Raw genomic sequence first — 14192 nt, 5'->3', positions numbered from 1 at the left:
ACTATTGAAGAAGGTAACCCGCTTTTGTGCTGGCGCTCTGCTCTGATAGGTCAAAGTGGGTTAAATTCCTGACCAGTGTGGAGACTGTAAGTGCACCTCTGCAAAAAATAAAAGACATTAGCAAAGGAACAAAAGGTTAAAAGGTTCTTTTATCCTCTTAGTCCCAATAAACACCTATTGCATATTTGAGTACACAAACCACAGTATCCAAAACATTTACCCCACCGTCCCAGCAGTTAACACAGAGCTACACAAGATATTGAGATTCAGCTGCAGAGATTGTGAAGGAGCCTTTAGTGTTTCCTAGAAGACAAATATGCTGTACGCTGGTTATTTGTTGAGAGCAGAGTAGAGCTTTTGTCCACTCAAACATGCTCTGAAGCATGCTCACACTACAAGTATCTCCAAATGTAACACTACCTCTTAATGTGGTGAAAATCTAACTATAAATTACATTCTCAGCTCCCCGTTGCCACATAAAAAGTTCTCCAATTCCCGACATGCTGACTCAGACTCAACTGTAATTTAGATAAATACTGCTGGATGAAAAAAAAAAAAACTTCCTATTTTATATAAACACGACTATAATACGTTCACAGATGCAGCTTTTAAATATGGAGCTTTTTTATTATATTCAAAGCCATTCTTAATGCAGTCCGCTCTACATCTACAGATATTCTGGATCAGAACTGAAGCACAAACACCACATGTGATCTGTTGGGGTAATCGCCATTTATTCATCCAAACCGTAAATAGTTGTCAGTTGGTTTGGTTCAACTATGATCTGAACGCGTTACATAAATAAAAACTAGGGGGGGCATTTTTCTATCTAGTAATAAATTTTCACTGAATTTTATCAGAAAGGGAGAACATTCATGTCCCAACAGCTGACAGGATGAGCTCGCCTCACACATTCTAATGCATTTTTAAATTTCTCTGCCTTAGAGTCTGAGCTCTAAGGCAGAGCTTTTGTTTGTTGGTTGCTACTAGAAATGTGTAACACAGGTGGGTATTTGATCACTGCCCCAAACAGTGAGTGCTGGGAAGACCGCCTTTCTGTCTCTGAGCCACAGATGCAAATGATCGCTGCTCGCCAATAGAAAACTTCACTACTGCCCTCTCCTGTCCAGCAAGCTGAATTACAGCTAAGAGGCCAACAATGGCTGGGGACACAAAGCATTCTCACTGAGGTCCTTCAGCCATCTGGCCTTTGACTGAACTCACCAGCCGACTGCCTGTTTATCTGCATAGCGGCTGTGATGAAAGAGGCTGGGAGTGAGCCATTTGGCCTGGATGCTAACCAATCAAGGACAGATGAATGGAGTTCAGGGTCAATCCAGAAAACACCTCCTGATGCTAATAGCCGCTCATACAATTTACGCATTTCAGTCAGAGCAGCGATTCCCGCGTGTGGCCACAGATCACTGAAACCATTATGTAACGACGGCTGCGTGAGCTGCATGAGCTGTTCCCCCAGTGACCTGTATTTTTCATGATACGGGTCTGATCGCTTTTACCTTCCCCTCCCACACAAGGGGTCAGAGCCATGCAGCTGTTGCAGATTCAACAGACACGTCAGCCATACAATGAAGTTCTTCCTGACTCTGATTTTAATTTGCTACTATAGGCCTGTCCTCCTGCATTATGTATGAAAACTACAGTTCTGTCAAGTAACACTTTGTCAAGTCAATCATGCAACCAGTGGAGTGTGACTGAGCTTTGCAGATACCTCTTCATCCCGTATATTGACGTCCACGTTCTGGGAGGTGATGGCGTTGGTGATGTATTCGATGTTATTGTCTCTGCAGTAGTCAAAGATGTTCTTATCCTCTTCCCTGAGAACATGGGGGGGAAATGAACAGCTATCAGTTACCATAATATTTATAATTATTAATATGGTTTTACTTTAACTGAGATTTCGGCAGGTTTCTGGAAACAAATGTTGCCCTTTAGCACCACAAACCAAAATCCATTCATTTTTTGGGAAGATTGAACTGAAACTATGTCCATGGGCAAAAAGCTTTTTATTAGCAGATTGTGTAGCTCATCATGCGGTCCTTCAAAATGGAAAGTGCAGGTACACCACACAAGCAACACGTTGTCACATTAGTGGTAATGGTAGCAGCTAGCATAGTGAAGCAACCACAGACGTAACAGATAACATCTCTCATAGAAAAGCAGCAGCCACGCGTCCCAGATCCCTCGGGAGCACCGGCGTATGACACATGCACACAGAGCCATCCCACCTCTAATTATCTCTCTGTGTCTCTAATCACCTCTTGGCATTGGGGACAGGAGTGCATGCTGGGAGAGAAGAGGGTGCAGTGGTGGAGGAGGGAAGTTGGGTGAGGGGGAGAGAAGGGGCAAAATCTCATTTAGAGCTTTACGCCTTCCCTTTCCTCTGCCCATGCCGGCCATTCAGATTAATTCAATTTAGTGCTCTATTGTTCGACAGGAAACCCTGCAAACCTGCCGCTTTACCGCTCCCACACAGTCAGTCATCCCCAAGGCAAATCCCCCACTTCCTGTTTCCGACGCCAGCGTGCTCTGCTGCACTGGGCCTCAAAAGTCCCAGAGCGCGAGCGCGCACACACGGCATTTTGGGACATTTCACCTGCTGTACCTCCTGAGCTACAGCTGCCTCCGAGTTAGACCCAGTCAGGTATCGTCTTATACAACCAAAGCAGTCTTCTGTTAGAAATGTGAAGCAGATTTGGTTGAATTCAAGCACAAAAGCAACTTGAGTGTCAGAAACAATTTTTACGTTCAAAGTTGTCACATTTGGAACAGAGGAGATGACGAGCTCAGCGTTTTAAAGAACGAGGCAGCTGCCTGGACCGACCACACAGGAAACAGGACAACCCTAGCAAACAAAGCTCCTCTCTTTGAGCATCCTCACTATCGGACAGGTTTCGCACGTTTTACCATGAAATCGGGCAGCTAAAGACCGTTTAGCATCCAATCAGACTGATTCTGACATGTGTGCTCTCCTCTGTGGCGTCCTAAAATTCCAGGCTGCAGTTAATGTATGAAAACAGCCACAGTATCACAATCTTGATACCAGAGATCCAGCACACACTAAAGATCCTGCACAGCAAACATCAGGGAGATAAATCTCACTTGCCATCAACACAATCTACGCTTCGAGTTCGTTCCCACTCCGACACAGCAAAACACAAAGGAAGTTGTATCTGCAGTTTGCTCTTTAATGCTCCTCTGCACTTCCTTTTCTTCCTCCCTTTCTCGTGCCCTTGCCTCCCATCACCTCCCTCTTCTCATCAGCCTTTGGTGAATTATGAATAACTCATTACACTTTTTTCACAGACAGGTTATGTATGAGCACATTCATTTGCATAGCCCTGATTACCACTGCTATGTTTATTCATGAGACACCAAGCTGGGCTCCACCTACTTCCTTGTCTGATGGCCACGCTGACCCCAAATGTCCCTGATGTGTGGCCGCCATCCGTCTCCCCCGGCAACTAATCAATAGGGCGACTCATCAGTCTTTCGTCGATGGTCGACGGGGCTTGCTTGACATATATAAAGCACAAGCGAACCCTGCATGTGCGCATGCAGATCGCTAAAGGGTTAGATTGGGGTTATTAAAAATGTAAATAAAAAAGCTCACGAAGGAAGGAAAGCACACAATTTTTCGTTTTGATCCTTTCCATTAACACTGAAAACACACACACACACACACACACACACACGCTATAAACAAACTAATGATTAATGTGGGTCCTATAAACGACATGACATCAACAGCGCCGCAAAGCATGCTGGGAAGGTCACAGGCTACTCTGTCATCACTGGGGTACCAATGGTTTTGTGTTTGTGTGTAAGAGTGTTACGTGCTCACATGTGTGTGTCCAGTCTGGTGTACTGGCAGATATGTCCTTCATCCATCAGGCTAAACTGGTCACAGTGGTGGAGAACACTCATCTACCTGGCCTGAGCTTCACTGATCAACACCATGGCCACACCATTCATCAAACAAACACACACATACACCTACACAATCTGTCACCACATTCCCTGCAGGGCCCTGGTCGATCCCCTCGACGAGGCCGAGTTCCACGGAAGTATGAGAAACTCGAATAACTCAGCTTCGGCTTCCAGCAGAGCGTTCGGACAACAAAGCCTCCATTGTTTATCCCAATCCTTTTTCAGGGTGGGGGAGAGAATTACAAGTGTAGCATTCAAAGGCTCCTCAATCACACAGTGATCAGCTCAGTAGTCCAGGGATATCGCTAATCAATCCTGCTTTTGTCGATGCACGCTCCACACACGTCTACAAACACACACGCGCTCCAAAGTCGAGATGAGCAGCGAGCAATGCAATTAACTGTCTGGTTAACAGGTGCTTAGCTGTTTAGTATGGAGAGGATCCGCGTGTTTCTGTGTGAGCACAAGGAAATTGAAATGCAGCAGAGCAGTGAGTGTGACAGTTCTGGCAGGTTGTGCAAGGACCTGGATGAAAACCTGCAGCAACGTATAGTGAAGACTGTATGTTTAGGCGTGCACAAGTGTGCAGATTTTTGCCTTCCTGGTTCCCACGGGAGGCATCGTTGCTATTGGATATCACCAAGAGGAGCGCTGTTCTGGGAACCCTGCTTCACCCTCCTCGCTCTGCTGTACCCAGGTCGTCTTCATCACCCCCACCCCGACGCAAAAAAATGAAAAAAATAAATCCATAATTAAAAAGGGGAGCCCGCCTCTTCCCAAGACCGTGCATACTAATCACATGCAGCCATTTATGATGAAAACCTGCAGGAATCACACATCTCATTTTCATCTCCAATAGAGCTCTTTTTCATTGAAATGAGGATGAGCTTTTTAAGCTTGAGCAGGTCTGCCAGGCAAGAGTAAATGGAGAATGTGTTTCATTAACATAAATCAGAACTGGATGACGTCTCTGGGCCTGAACTGCAGTTATGGTCTGTTGAATATAATCAAATACTGCATCAACAATGCCAGACTTAGACCGACCTGAGCATTAAATAAGCGGCGATTCACAATTGGAGGAAAAAGATGAGTCTGTTCAAGCTTGTGTTAGGATGTCAGTAGATTTCATTTCTGAGATATGCAGATACCTGATCATCTCTTCTTGGTATAGGGAACTGACTGCTGCACCGAAGCCTGTTCTCCTTTCCGCTCCTCGTCTTTCCTGTAACAACAGTGAGAAATGCAACATCAACAGTGAAGGCCACACGTGCTGGCTGAAGCCACACAACAATAAATGCAGTAAACCCAGAGCATGCATATTTGGTGCACATACACAAACACATATTTAACCACCTACATCACACTCATTTATTTGGTATTGCTGAAGGACATTTAGTTATCATTGGTGTGTTTACATATTTACAACAAATCTTAATTGACTTCTTTTTTGCTTGTTTTACCAGTGATGGTGGTCTGTTCAGCGGCAGAGATCTGCTGGTACCAAACAGCTGCTGTGAAAAGTAGCCAATTAAATACAGGTGTTTTGGAACATGTTGATTGGGACATACCAAGTGTTGCCACATGGAGGGGGGGGGTGGTTTCTGTTATTTAAACTATTAAACTAACTCTTTGTTGTGCTTTTTGATATTAGATAGTGTGTCAGAGTTTGTTCTCCCCACGTGTCTAAATTGTGCTGATGAGCCAGCTGCTGTCTCTCAGCTCAGTGTTTGGTTTGTTTGTGATTATTAAAGCCCAACGCTGAACCAGCTCAGTTCCTCAGGTATGGTAGCAGCGGTGGGATCAGTCACCTCAGGACACAGGCCTTTTTCAACAAACCAGTTTTTTCTTTCTAACTTTGACTCCCTTCCTGTACTTCTTCTGAGACTTGCACTGTGGAGATATGAGACTAGAATAGGTGAGGATCACACAGCTAGTGAAAAGCATGTGGAGACCTGAGCTTCTAATATGGCTGATGATGAGGGAGAAGATATCAAAGAGATAAAACTGAAGGAACTGGCTGGGAGCTTGCAAACCTTCATGGGACAGCATGTAGCAGCAACACTGAAATGCAGACTTGCACGTCGACCGACCCAGACCCACTGGAAGCTCCTGATGACGGAGATCACCGTCACAGGTCCAGCTACATCCCACCAGAAGTTAACTTCAGAGTCAGGTCAGTAACTCTTCTGAGCCAATATTACAAACATAAACTGAAGATGGTATTGAGCATTTCCTTGTTACCTTTGGGAGAATTGCAGCTGCCTGGACATGATCACATTCAGACTGGTTCTTCTGCCTCATTCGTCTACCTATAATGTTAAGGCCCCAATGTGCCTCAGTTCATATGAATGTTTATCAACTTTCATTTTCAGTTTCCTTCATATTTATCCTGATTAGAACCTCGGGGAGCTTTCTGGGAGGGTAAAGGAGTTGTGTGGGGAAATGGATTCAGCCTAAAAGTGAAAGAGTGCAGTGAAGTAATTAAGGAACAATAGTTAGGAATGTTCTAATCCTAAAACAGCCGCTGAAGCTGCCATGCTTGCTGACGTCTTTGTGGAAACCCAAAGGAAGGGACAGCCACTGAGTAAGACTTTTGATGAGTATGTCTGCAGGCCAGTATCATCACACCATCGCATTGGATGCGTCGGAGACTTGGGGCAACTTGGGGTTCAGCATCTTTCCCAAGGATACTTTGGCATGCACACTGGAGCATCCAGGAATCTCACCATCAACCTTCCAATTGATAGATGAGCTCCTCAGCGTCCTGAGCTACAGACACCCTGATAGGAATACCAATAAGTTACTATTGTTGCCATAAGGTCACACTAAGTCCAACAAAACTGACCCAAATGTGTTTTTAAAACAACAGAAATGTTGTTTGGGGGGCAATAAACCTCCAAAAAAAACCTGTTGTGCAGTCAGAGCTTTTGCCAAGCACCCAGCCTTCTCTAGCTTAGTTTACCAGCCTTGGGTTTCTTCTCCAGTGACAGCGGGATGGGCCCATCGATTCTCTATAAAGCAGGCTCCTACCTCTAATCTTTGAGAAACTAAAGCTGGCAAACAGTTCAGATGGTGTAAATCTGAAACGACTCTTTGGGGGCTTCAGACATGACCTCACTGCTAATAAATGGCCAACAAAATGTGCAATAGTTTTAAATGCATCATGTCTTAATTTTGTGACTATTGTTAATCTTCTGTTTTCATGTGATCCCACATTACATTCAGCTCAGCCAAGACTTTATTACCCAGACTATTCTTTGTGGGCCAACCTTGACTCACAAAAGAGCCCACACAAATCTGATTTCAGAAAATAGGCAGAGTGGGGAGAACATGACAAGCGAAGCAAAACCGTGTGTGCACTTTTGGGACAACCTAATTCACTTCAGAAACTCGGAATATTCGCTGATGCACTGGCCCTGCTCCTCTGCAGTATAATGCAATATAAAGGCAGTGTCTGCTCAACAATTGAGACAGGAACAGAGGTCAAACTGTGGCTATTATTCTCTCCCCTGCTTCTCTGTCTATGCACTTCTACTTACACCATTTAACTGTGCTTCCAAAAGAATAGCTGCTGCCATGCTATGGCGCTTTGTTAACACTAATAGAATCAGGTTCTTTACAGGCAGGGTAGCGGTGCTTTTGCTGGGCCCACCCCTGGTATTGTGTGGCTTAGGGCAGAGTCAGCGAGTATTGCCCCACAGCTTGGTGGAAGAGAAACGTGTCAGGATGGGATACGTGGTTGACAGTGATGCTATTTGGGAGACACAAATGAATGGATGGGGGGGGGGGCAACAAAGTGAGTGGAAGACTGGGAGAGGAAATGGGGGGAAAAGAGCAAGAAGCACAGACTGCCTTTAAAAATGAATGTTTCAGTGTTCCTTTGCTTTGCAGCCAAGTTGTAGCTGTGCATATGTGACTGTGTGCCCATCCCTCTGAGTAAAGAGTGCACGCTCTCATGTTCACATGTGCTCTGTGTATCACGAACACGGCAAACCAGAGTCATGATGCGGTGTAAATGAGAACAGAATCAACGATCTGCAAGTCTCAAACATATATTTTAGTCACAATCCAATATAGAAAACATTGACATTTTTAAACTGAGACATTCGTCTATTTTGTGTAAAATAAGAGCTCATTTTGAATCAGATGGCAGTAACATGTCTCAGAGTTTGAGGAGTGCAACATAAGACTGGAAAAGTGAGCAGTATTTAAAAGAAACAGCTGGAGGAACATTTTATTGCATGCCTGTGACCTTCAGGTGCACGAGTCTGTCATTAAAGTCACTGCATGGGCTCATGAACAGTTACAGAACTAAAATGTTCACCATGTCATCCACAAACGCAGGTCAGAGCTCTATCATACGAAGAACATGTGAACATGATCCAGCCGTCTTCTCCGGGCCAAAGGTCATTTAAAATTGTCTGAAACAAAGTGTAAAACTGTTTTGTGGTGAGATTGATCAAAACTTTATGGAAAACATGAACACGCTGTCCTCTGGACTAAAGAGGAGCAGGACCAAAATCCTGCATCTGTGATTGTAACGGGGGCATTTGTGCCTCTGGAACATGATCGTTTCAGAATTTCAGTACTGATGAGTGCTTTGAACATCTGGAAAGGCTGAAAGAAGCTCATCTAGAAGCTCCCATCCAGATGAGCTTCTTTCAGGGACGGCCGTGCGTATTTCTGGAAGATGATGCTGATCTAAGAAGAGTCCAGGTGCTGAAGAGGCCTGCCTATAGTCAAGATGTTTCCCAAACTGAAAACATTTGGAGCTTCATGAGATGAAGAATATGACAAAGACCCAGGACCGCTGAGCAGCTAGAATCTTATATCAGACACGAGTGAGACAAAGTGCACCAGCTGAGCAGACGCCTTTCAACCACAACCTGGGACCCTTTGCTGAGAGTCTTCCCCTGCTCGCTCTCCCCCTTTTTCTAGTCCACTCTTCACTGCTGAACTGTTTAAAAAAAAAAAAAGAAGCCAAAAAGCAAACGAACAAACAAACAGAACGAAAGAATGGGACAACGTCCTCTCCCTAAAGTTCAGCAGCCGGTCTCCTCAGTTTGCAGATGTTTACACACTGTTGTTAAAAGAAGATATGTAATATATCTGTAGATATCAATATCTAACAGTGACTTTAATAGATTATCAGAGAGTGTAAACACTTCCCTTTGTGACTAAACTGTGACACTGGTGCTCACTCACTGCTGCTACAAACTTTATCATTCCAACTTTTAGATGATCTATAAAACAAAGTATAAAAATAAGTGTTTTATCAGTATGACGATTATACTTCATTACTGCAAACCATCCAAGGTTGGTGTTGAAACCTAATGTTGTCCCAAAGAGCAACCTGTTTATGGCACAGCTAAGAAAAGAGTGTGTAGAGATGTAAACAGTCACTATACAAATTAGCACATCCCAACAGCCTTAATATGAACATTTAAATAATTACTATTCCAAAATATCAGCCACTGAGGAAACCTGCGCAAAATTTTCATTTTTCTTTCTAAATGTGCAGAAAATGAGCAGCAACACGGTTTCAACAAAATGACAATGTGACAGTGACACCTCCTGGTGAACACTGGGTACTTCACAGATGGTTCTGTTCTATATCTGTCATCCTTTTTGGCCTAATTTCAGACATCTTACCTTTAAAGGTCTGTTTTAGTTCATGTACATTTCCAGAATTTGTTATCAGGTGTATAAGGTCAGAAATTGACAAGAACCAGGAAGAAACAGAATGACACTGTCGTTCCTTATGTGGTAACTCGGAATTTTCTCTATGCATAAACATCACAGTGCACTTCTGATCCAGCAACACCCTCAGACAAACCTGGTTCACCCCCGAACACAAGCTAAACAGCGTAGTGTACCATGTGAGGAGTGCTCGGACCATAAGAGAAACAACACTCCACAGACGCATGGCACAACAAGAAAGCCGCCTCATAAGGACAAGACGCAGCTGTCCACCTTCTCTTGAAGGGGAAAGGACGCTCTTCAATGATGCCAATGTTCAGATTTTTCACAGATTATTTGAGAAAGGAGCCCATCTATGTCCACTGTGACTGACCCCTGGTGACAATGACCCACGCCTTTTTTTTCCACACCTGGGCTCACGGGATCACTACCTCCAAGAGGGCAGCCTCTTCTAGAGGTCAGACACCTGAAACTCTCAAATCTCTTGTTTTAGAACAGAAGAAGCCTCTTGGATGGGAGGGGAAACATCTTCAAGAAGCAAAGAGTTCAGTTGCCTTCTTTTCAAACACTTCAGACTACCGTGACCTGGATGACTGAGAAATTACAGACATTAGTCTATAACCAGAAAATGTGTAAAGTGACGAGAACCAGAAACTCTTTCTACATATATTCAAAAACAAGACCATAAAAGTCATAAGGAGCATGATGAATGGCAACACTGACATTCAACATTCTCTACTAAAGGACCATCTTCCATAAAATCAAATTATTACTACAAAGAAAACTGTTGCAGTAAAGGCTGAGCTGAAAGCAAACGAACTGTTATAAATGTATAATTAATGTTTTATAATCTATGTTATCATAAGATCCATTGTAATAAAAATGTTCATTTGATCTCTTTATAAACTTACTGGTGTGACCCTCCACAACAGTCACAACATTAACCCACCTCTGCATCGGTTTAGAAGCAAAATGTGGATTAAAAATAAATTCTCAGGAATTACCTTCGTGCTGCCTTCAGGGTCTAAGATGTTGACACAGGAAATATACTCTTGCATTGCTTGTTCCTGATCCATGTCTCCAAGCTGCTTCCAGGCTTGCCTGTTATGATATCACAATTACCAAAGTAATCACTGTTAAAGCTTTTCACACGCCGTGAACTAAAACATGAAAATAGAAATATTAGATTCACTGACTTTGGGGGAATCATTTTAATACTTTGCAAGCGGATGGGCTGTTTGTGAATAGTGGTTTATTTTAAGTAGCAGAAACATTTTTCTTCATCAAGCATCTGAACGTGGATCCCTGAGCCTGGTTCTGCCAGAGGTTCCTGTTTAACAGGGACTTTTTCCTTTCCAGTGTTGCCAAGTGCTCGTTCGTAGGGGGTCGTCTGATTGTTGGACTTTTCTTTTTATTATTGAAGGTTCTTTGCCTTACAATGAGGCGACTGGTGCCATTTAAGTAAAAGTGAATTGAATTGACTTACTTGACCTATAAGGCTTTAAAATATGTGCAAAGTGAAATCTGGGCTACTTACCATTTTCTTTGTCCTTCAAAGTCAAAGAAACCAGGTTTTGGTGTATTGCACTTCCCCACTTTGACCTATAGATACAAAATCACATTACATATCTGATTTAATGTCGCCTGCAGTTGTGAGCCTGACTCGATTAAATACCAGAGGAGTCACGTAAATGCTGAGATTCATGGCGTGTGGGGGGTGTCCCGTCTAAAGCAGCGTGGTGCAACTACTTGAAGGCTCGAGTGTGGCCGACACACGCACAGTGACATTAATCGTACAATCACCTGTTTGTAGCGAGCGTACAGGTACAGCAGCTGGTCCCTGCTGGCCGTCTGTATCAAGTCTTTTACGCGGTCGGCGGCAGACTCGAACTCGCGCTCCAGCTCTTCTCCCTCCAGCCGGTCCCCCACCTCCATGGCGCTGCAGTCAAATTTACTCAAACCCAAGTCCGAATCCGAGTCCGAGCCTGCTCCACCGAGGGGCTCTCCTGTGTCGGGCCGGGCTGGATCCGTACCTGAGCCCGTCGCGGTGTCCGGAGAGGACGACGGCGAACCAGAAGCCATTGTTATTATTGTTTATAGCGTCTCAAACGACGGGAGCCGCGGATCTCCGTGAGAAACGCGGAGAAGCGTACGGAGAGCAGCTGCCTGTTATTTATATTATGTCTGCAAAGTGTTTCAGCAAAGACTTGGATTTTAATCCGTTATCGTAGCAAATCCGCAACAGTCGGATCTCTTTCTGCCGTTGGTCCGTGGCTGGTACTGTCAATTTAAAAGCGCCGGTAAAAAATCGCTGTTAGTAAGAAAGGTTCCGACTCTGGTGCGAGTAAAGACGCGAACACGCGCTTTTCTGTATATTTGTTATGAATGATTAAACAAAAACTAAATATTGTCTAAATGAAAATAAAATGTTTGAGTTTTTTCTGGTTGCTGTGTACATGTCACGTTATCGTAGGTCAGCGGACACCGAATAATATATATTAGCTGGCTAACTTAAGCGCTAAAGTAGCTTGCAGTGGGTTTGTTGATACTTTGGGTGGAAAAATGTTTCTTGAAATCTCCTCAAATAAAAATAAAAAACTACGTAAAGTACAGCCATTTCTTTATATTCTGCTGGAAAATTGGAAATGGGCACAACAACTGATTAAACAAATCTGCAAAGATAAATCAAAATAAAGCCTATAAGGCAAAAACAAAGTCTCTTCCATTCTAATGACTTTGAAAGTCAATATTTGTTTTGAACACAGTTATTCCTCATAGCCCGAAATCTCTGTAGTAAGCTTTCTCGTCCTGTCTGTAGTCTTCAGCAATAGTTCTCAGGGCTTCTTGAAGGACATTCAAAGCTCTTCTTTGGATGTTGGCTGCCTGTTGTTCTCTTCTCTGTCACACTGCTTCAATAATGTTGAAGGCCAGTCCATGTTTTTCTGTCCAGATATGCTTTTGCTGCATTAGCAGTGAGGTTGGGGTCATTGTCATGCTAACAAATGAAGCCAGTTGCTCAGATGCTTTCCAGGTGGTATGGCAAGGTGGATCAAAATGGGATGGTACTTTTTGTTTTCGCAGTTTCATTTGACAAGATGTCTAGTCGAGTTTATTTCCTAGTTCTTAAGTAATAATAAGACACACCTCAGCCTTTCCTCGTTGTCTTTTTGGCAGCCGCTATTACACAGAGATCATTTCTAATGGTCCTTCAGCTGCAGGGCCAAATGTTTCTATCAGGTACCGTGTCAGGTCTTTCCTGGACTTTTTCCCCTTCTTGCCACTTATTGTCCAATATTTGTCCAGTTTCCTCCGTTTTTTCTTCCTCCTTAAAAAACAAAACAAAACAAAAAGCATGCTGCTCACCATGCTGAGATATGCAACGTTTTTAGGAATCACCTTGTTGGTACCTAGTCCAGTCTGAGTCCAGATATCCGTCAAACTGTGTGAGCTTAGACATTTTTCACAAGTTCCCCTAAAACAAATAGAACAAATTGCGTTTTTGTGGCAGACTGTTAGTAACAAAGTGGCTAAAAATGAGGGTCTGGAAACTTGGAAGAAAAATACAAGGATTGGACAGCCCGTCCATTCACTGTATACTCCATCACAGACATTTCCTGGTAGAACATTTTAGTGTGATATGTGTGCATGCGATGGGTTCTGTTTTATAAGGGACTCTCATTATCCTAAAATGAGGATAACTACAGACAAGAAGGTAATAGCTTAATTTTAAGACTCAATAAGTTTATTGACATTTGCTCTGGTGTTACTCAGCCTGAAACGAAATACGGTTTCTCACCAGCCTCTACAGTGCAATAAGCAATACAGTTTAAAAAGACCAAGTTTAAAAAAAGAGCAGTAATGAATTGCAACAATAGTTATGGATAAATAAATAGCATCAAATCTAAGTTCTAAAACAAACTCCATTCACATTCGTTCGGGCAGAAAAACCCTTTAAGGGCCTCAATTTAAAACTTTTTAACGACGTTTTTCTGTCCACCACATTTTTTTATAAATGTTTTAATTCTACTTGGACTCTACTGCAGCACATATTAATCAACCTGAATGTTTGCGACACCTGCCACAACATTCAGCTTTGTGAAAACAATGTATTAACATATCGTGTCCAGCAGATGGTGCTATTAACACAAAGATGTTTTATTTTTGCGTTTGGCACTTTTTATCCCAAGTACATGATGTCGCTCATCACGTTCACCAGGACGAAAATGGATTCAATAATCGAGTAGCCTAAGCTTAAGTCAATAACGTTTCTATTAAATTAAACGTTTTTTCCTCTTTGAGAAAAAGCTCAACTTCCGAATTATTTCTGGTTCGTATCTTTCTGTTTCTGTTCTACTTCATATGCGGTAAACACGGGGAACTTCCCAGTATATTAACAGTATTAATGAGGATATTTTTACAAAGCTAGTGGTAGCCTGTTTTCGTGTTCTTGTGAACCTGTTTTTAGACCGAAAGCTACAAGCAGCTTACATTAAGCATCAAAGTGCGTATAATTTGTTGTCTACGTGACTTTCTGCCATATTATC

General features: G+C 43.1%; 1 protein-coding gene across 1 annotated transcript in view; it reads right to left on the bottom strand.

Moving 5' to 3' along the window:
* Positions 1 to 11953, bottom strand: part of acbd6 (acyl-CoA binding domain containing 6) — a 29041-nt gene extending 17088 nt beyond the window's left edge. The window contains exons 1-5 of the mRNA XM_085448204.1: positions 11452 to 11953; positions 11186 to 11250; positions 10653 to 10749; positions 5097 to 5170; positions 1730 to 1835 (exon numbers count right to left, since the gene is read on the bottom strand). Coding sequence (XP_085304330.1) covers positions 1730 to 1835; positions 5097 to 5170; positions 10653 to 10749; positions 11186 to 11250; positions 11452 to 11730 — 621 coding nt within the window. The 5' untranslated portion in view covers positions 11731 to 11953. The remainder of the gene's footprint in view (positions 1 to 1729; positions 1836 to 5096; positions 5171 to 10652; positions 10750 to 11185; positions 11251 to 11451) is intronic.
* Positions 11954 to 14192: the final 2239 nt, after the last annotated feature.

Source organism: Copadichromis virginalis, linkage group LG23, assembly GCF_057382275.1.
Source record: "Copadichromis virginalis isolate Kocher_CV1m ecotype Utaka linkage group LG23, C_Virginalis_male_GT1.1, whole genome shotgun sequence".
Taxonomy (NCBI): Eukaryota; Metazoa; Chordata; class Actinopteri; order Cichliformes; family Cichlidae; genus Copadichromis; species Copadichromis virginalis.
The sequence above is the reverse complement of the archived record's forward strand: the minus strand, read 5'-3'. Positions and strand labels throughout refer to the sequence as shown.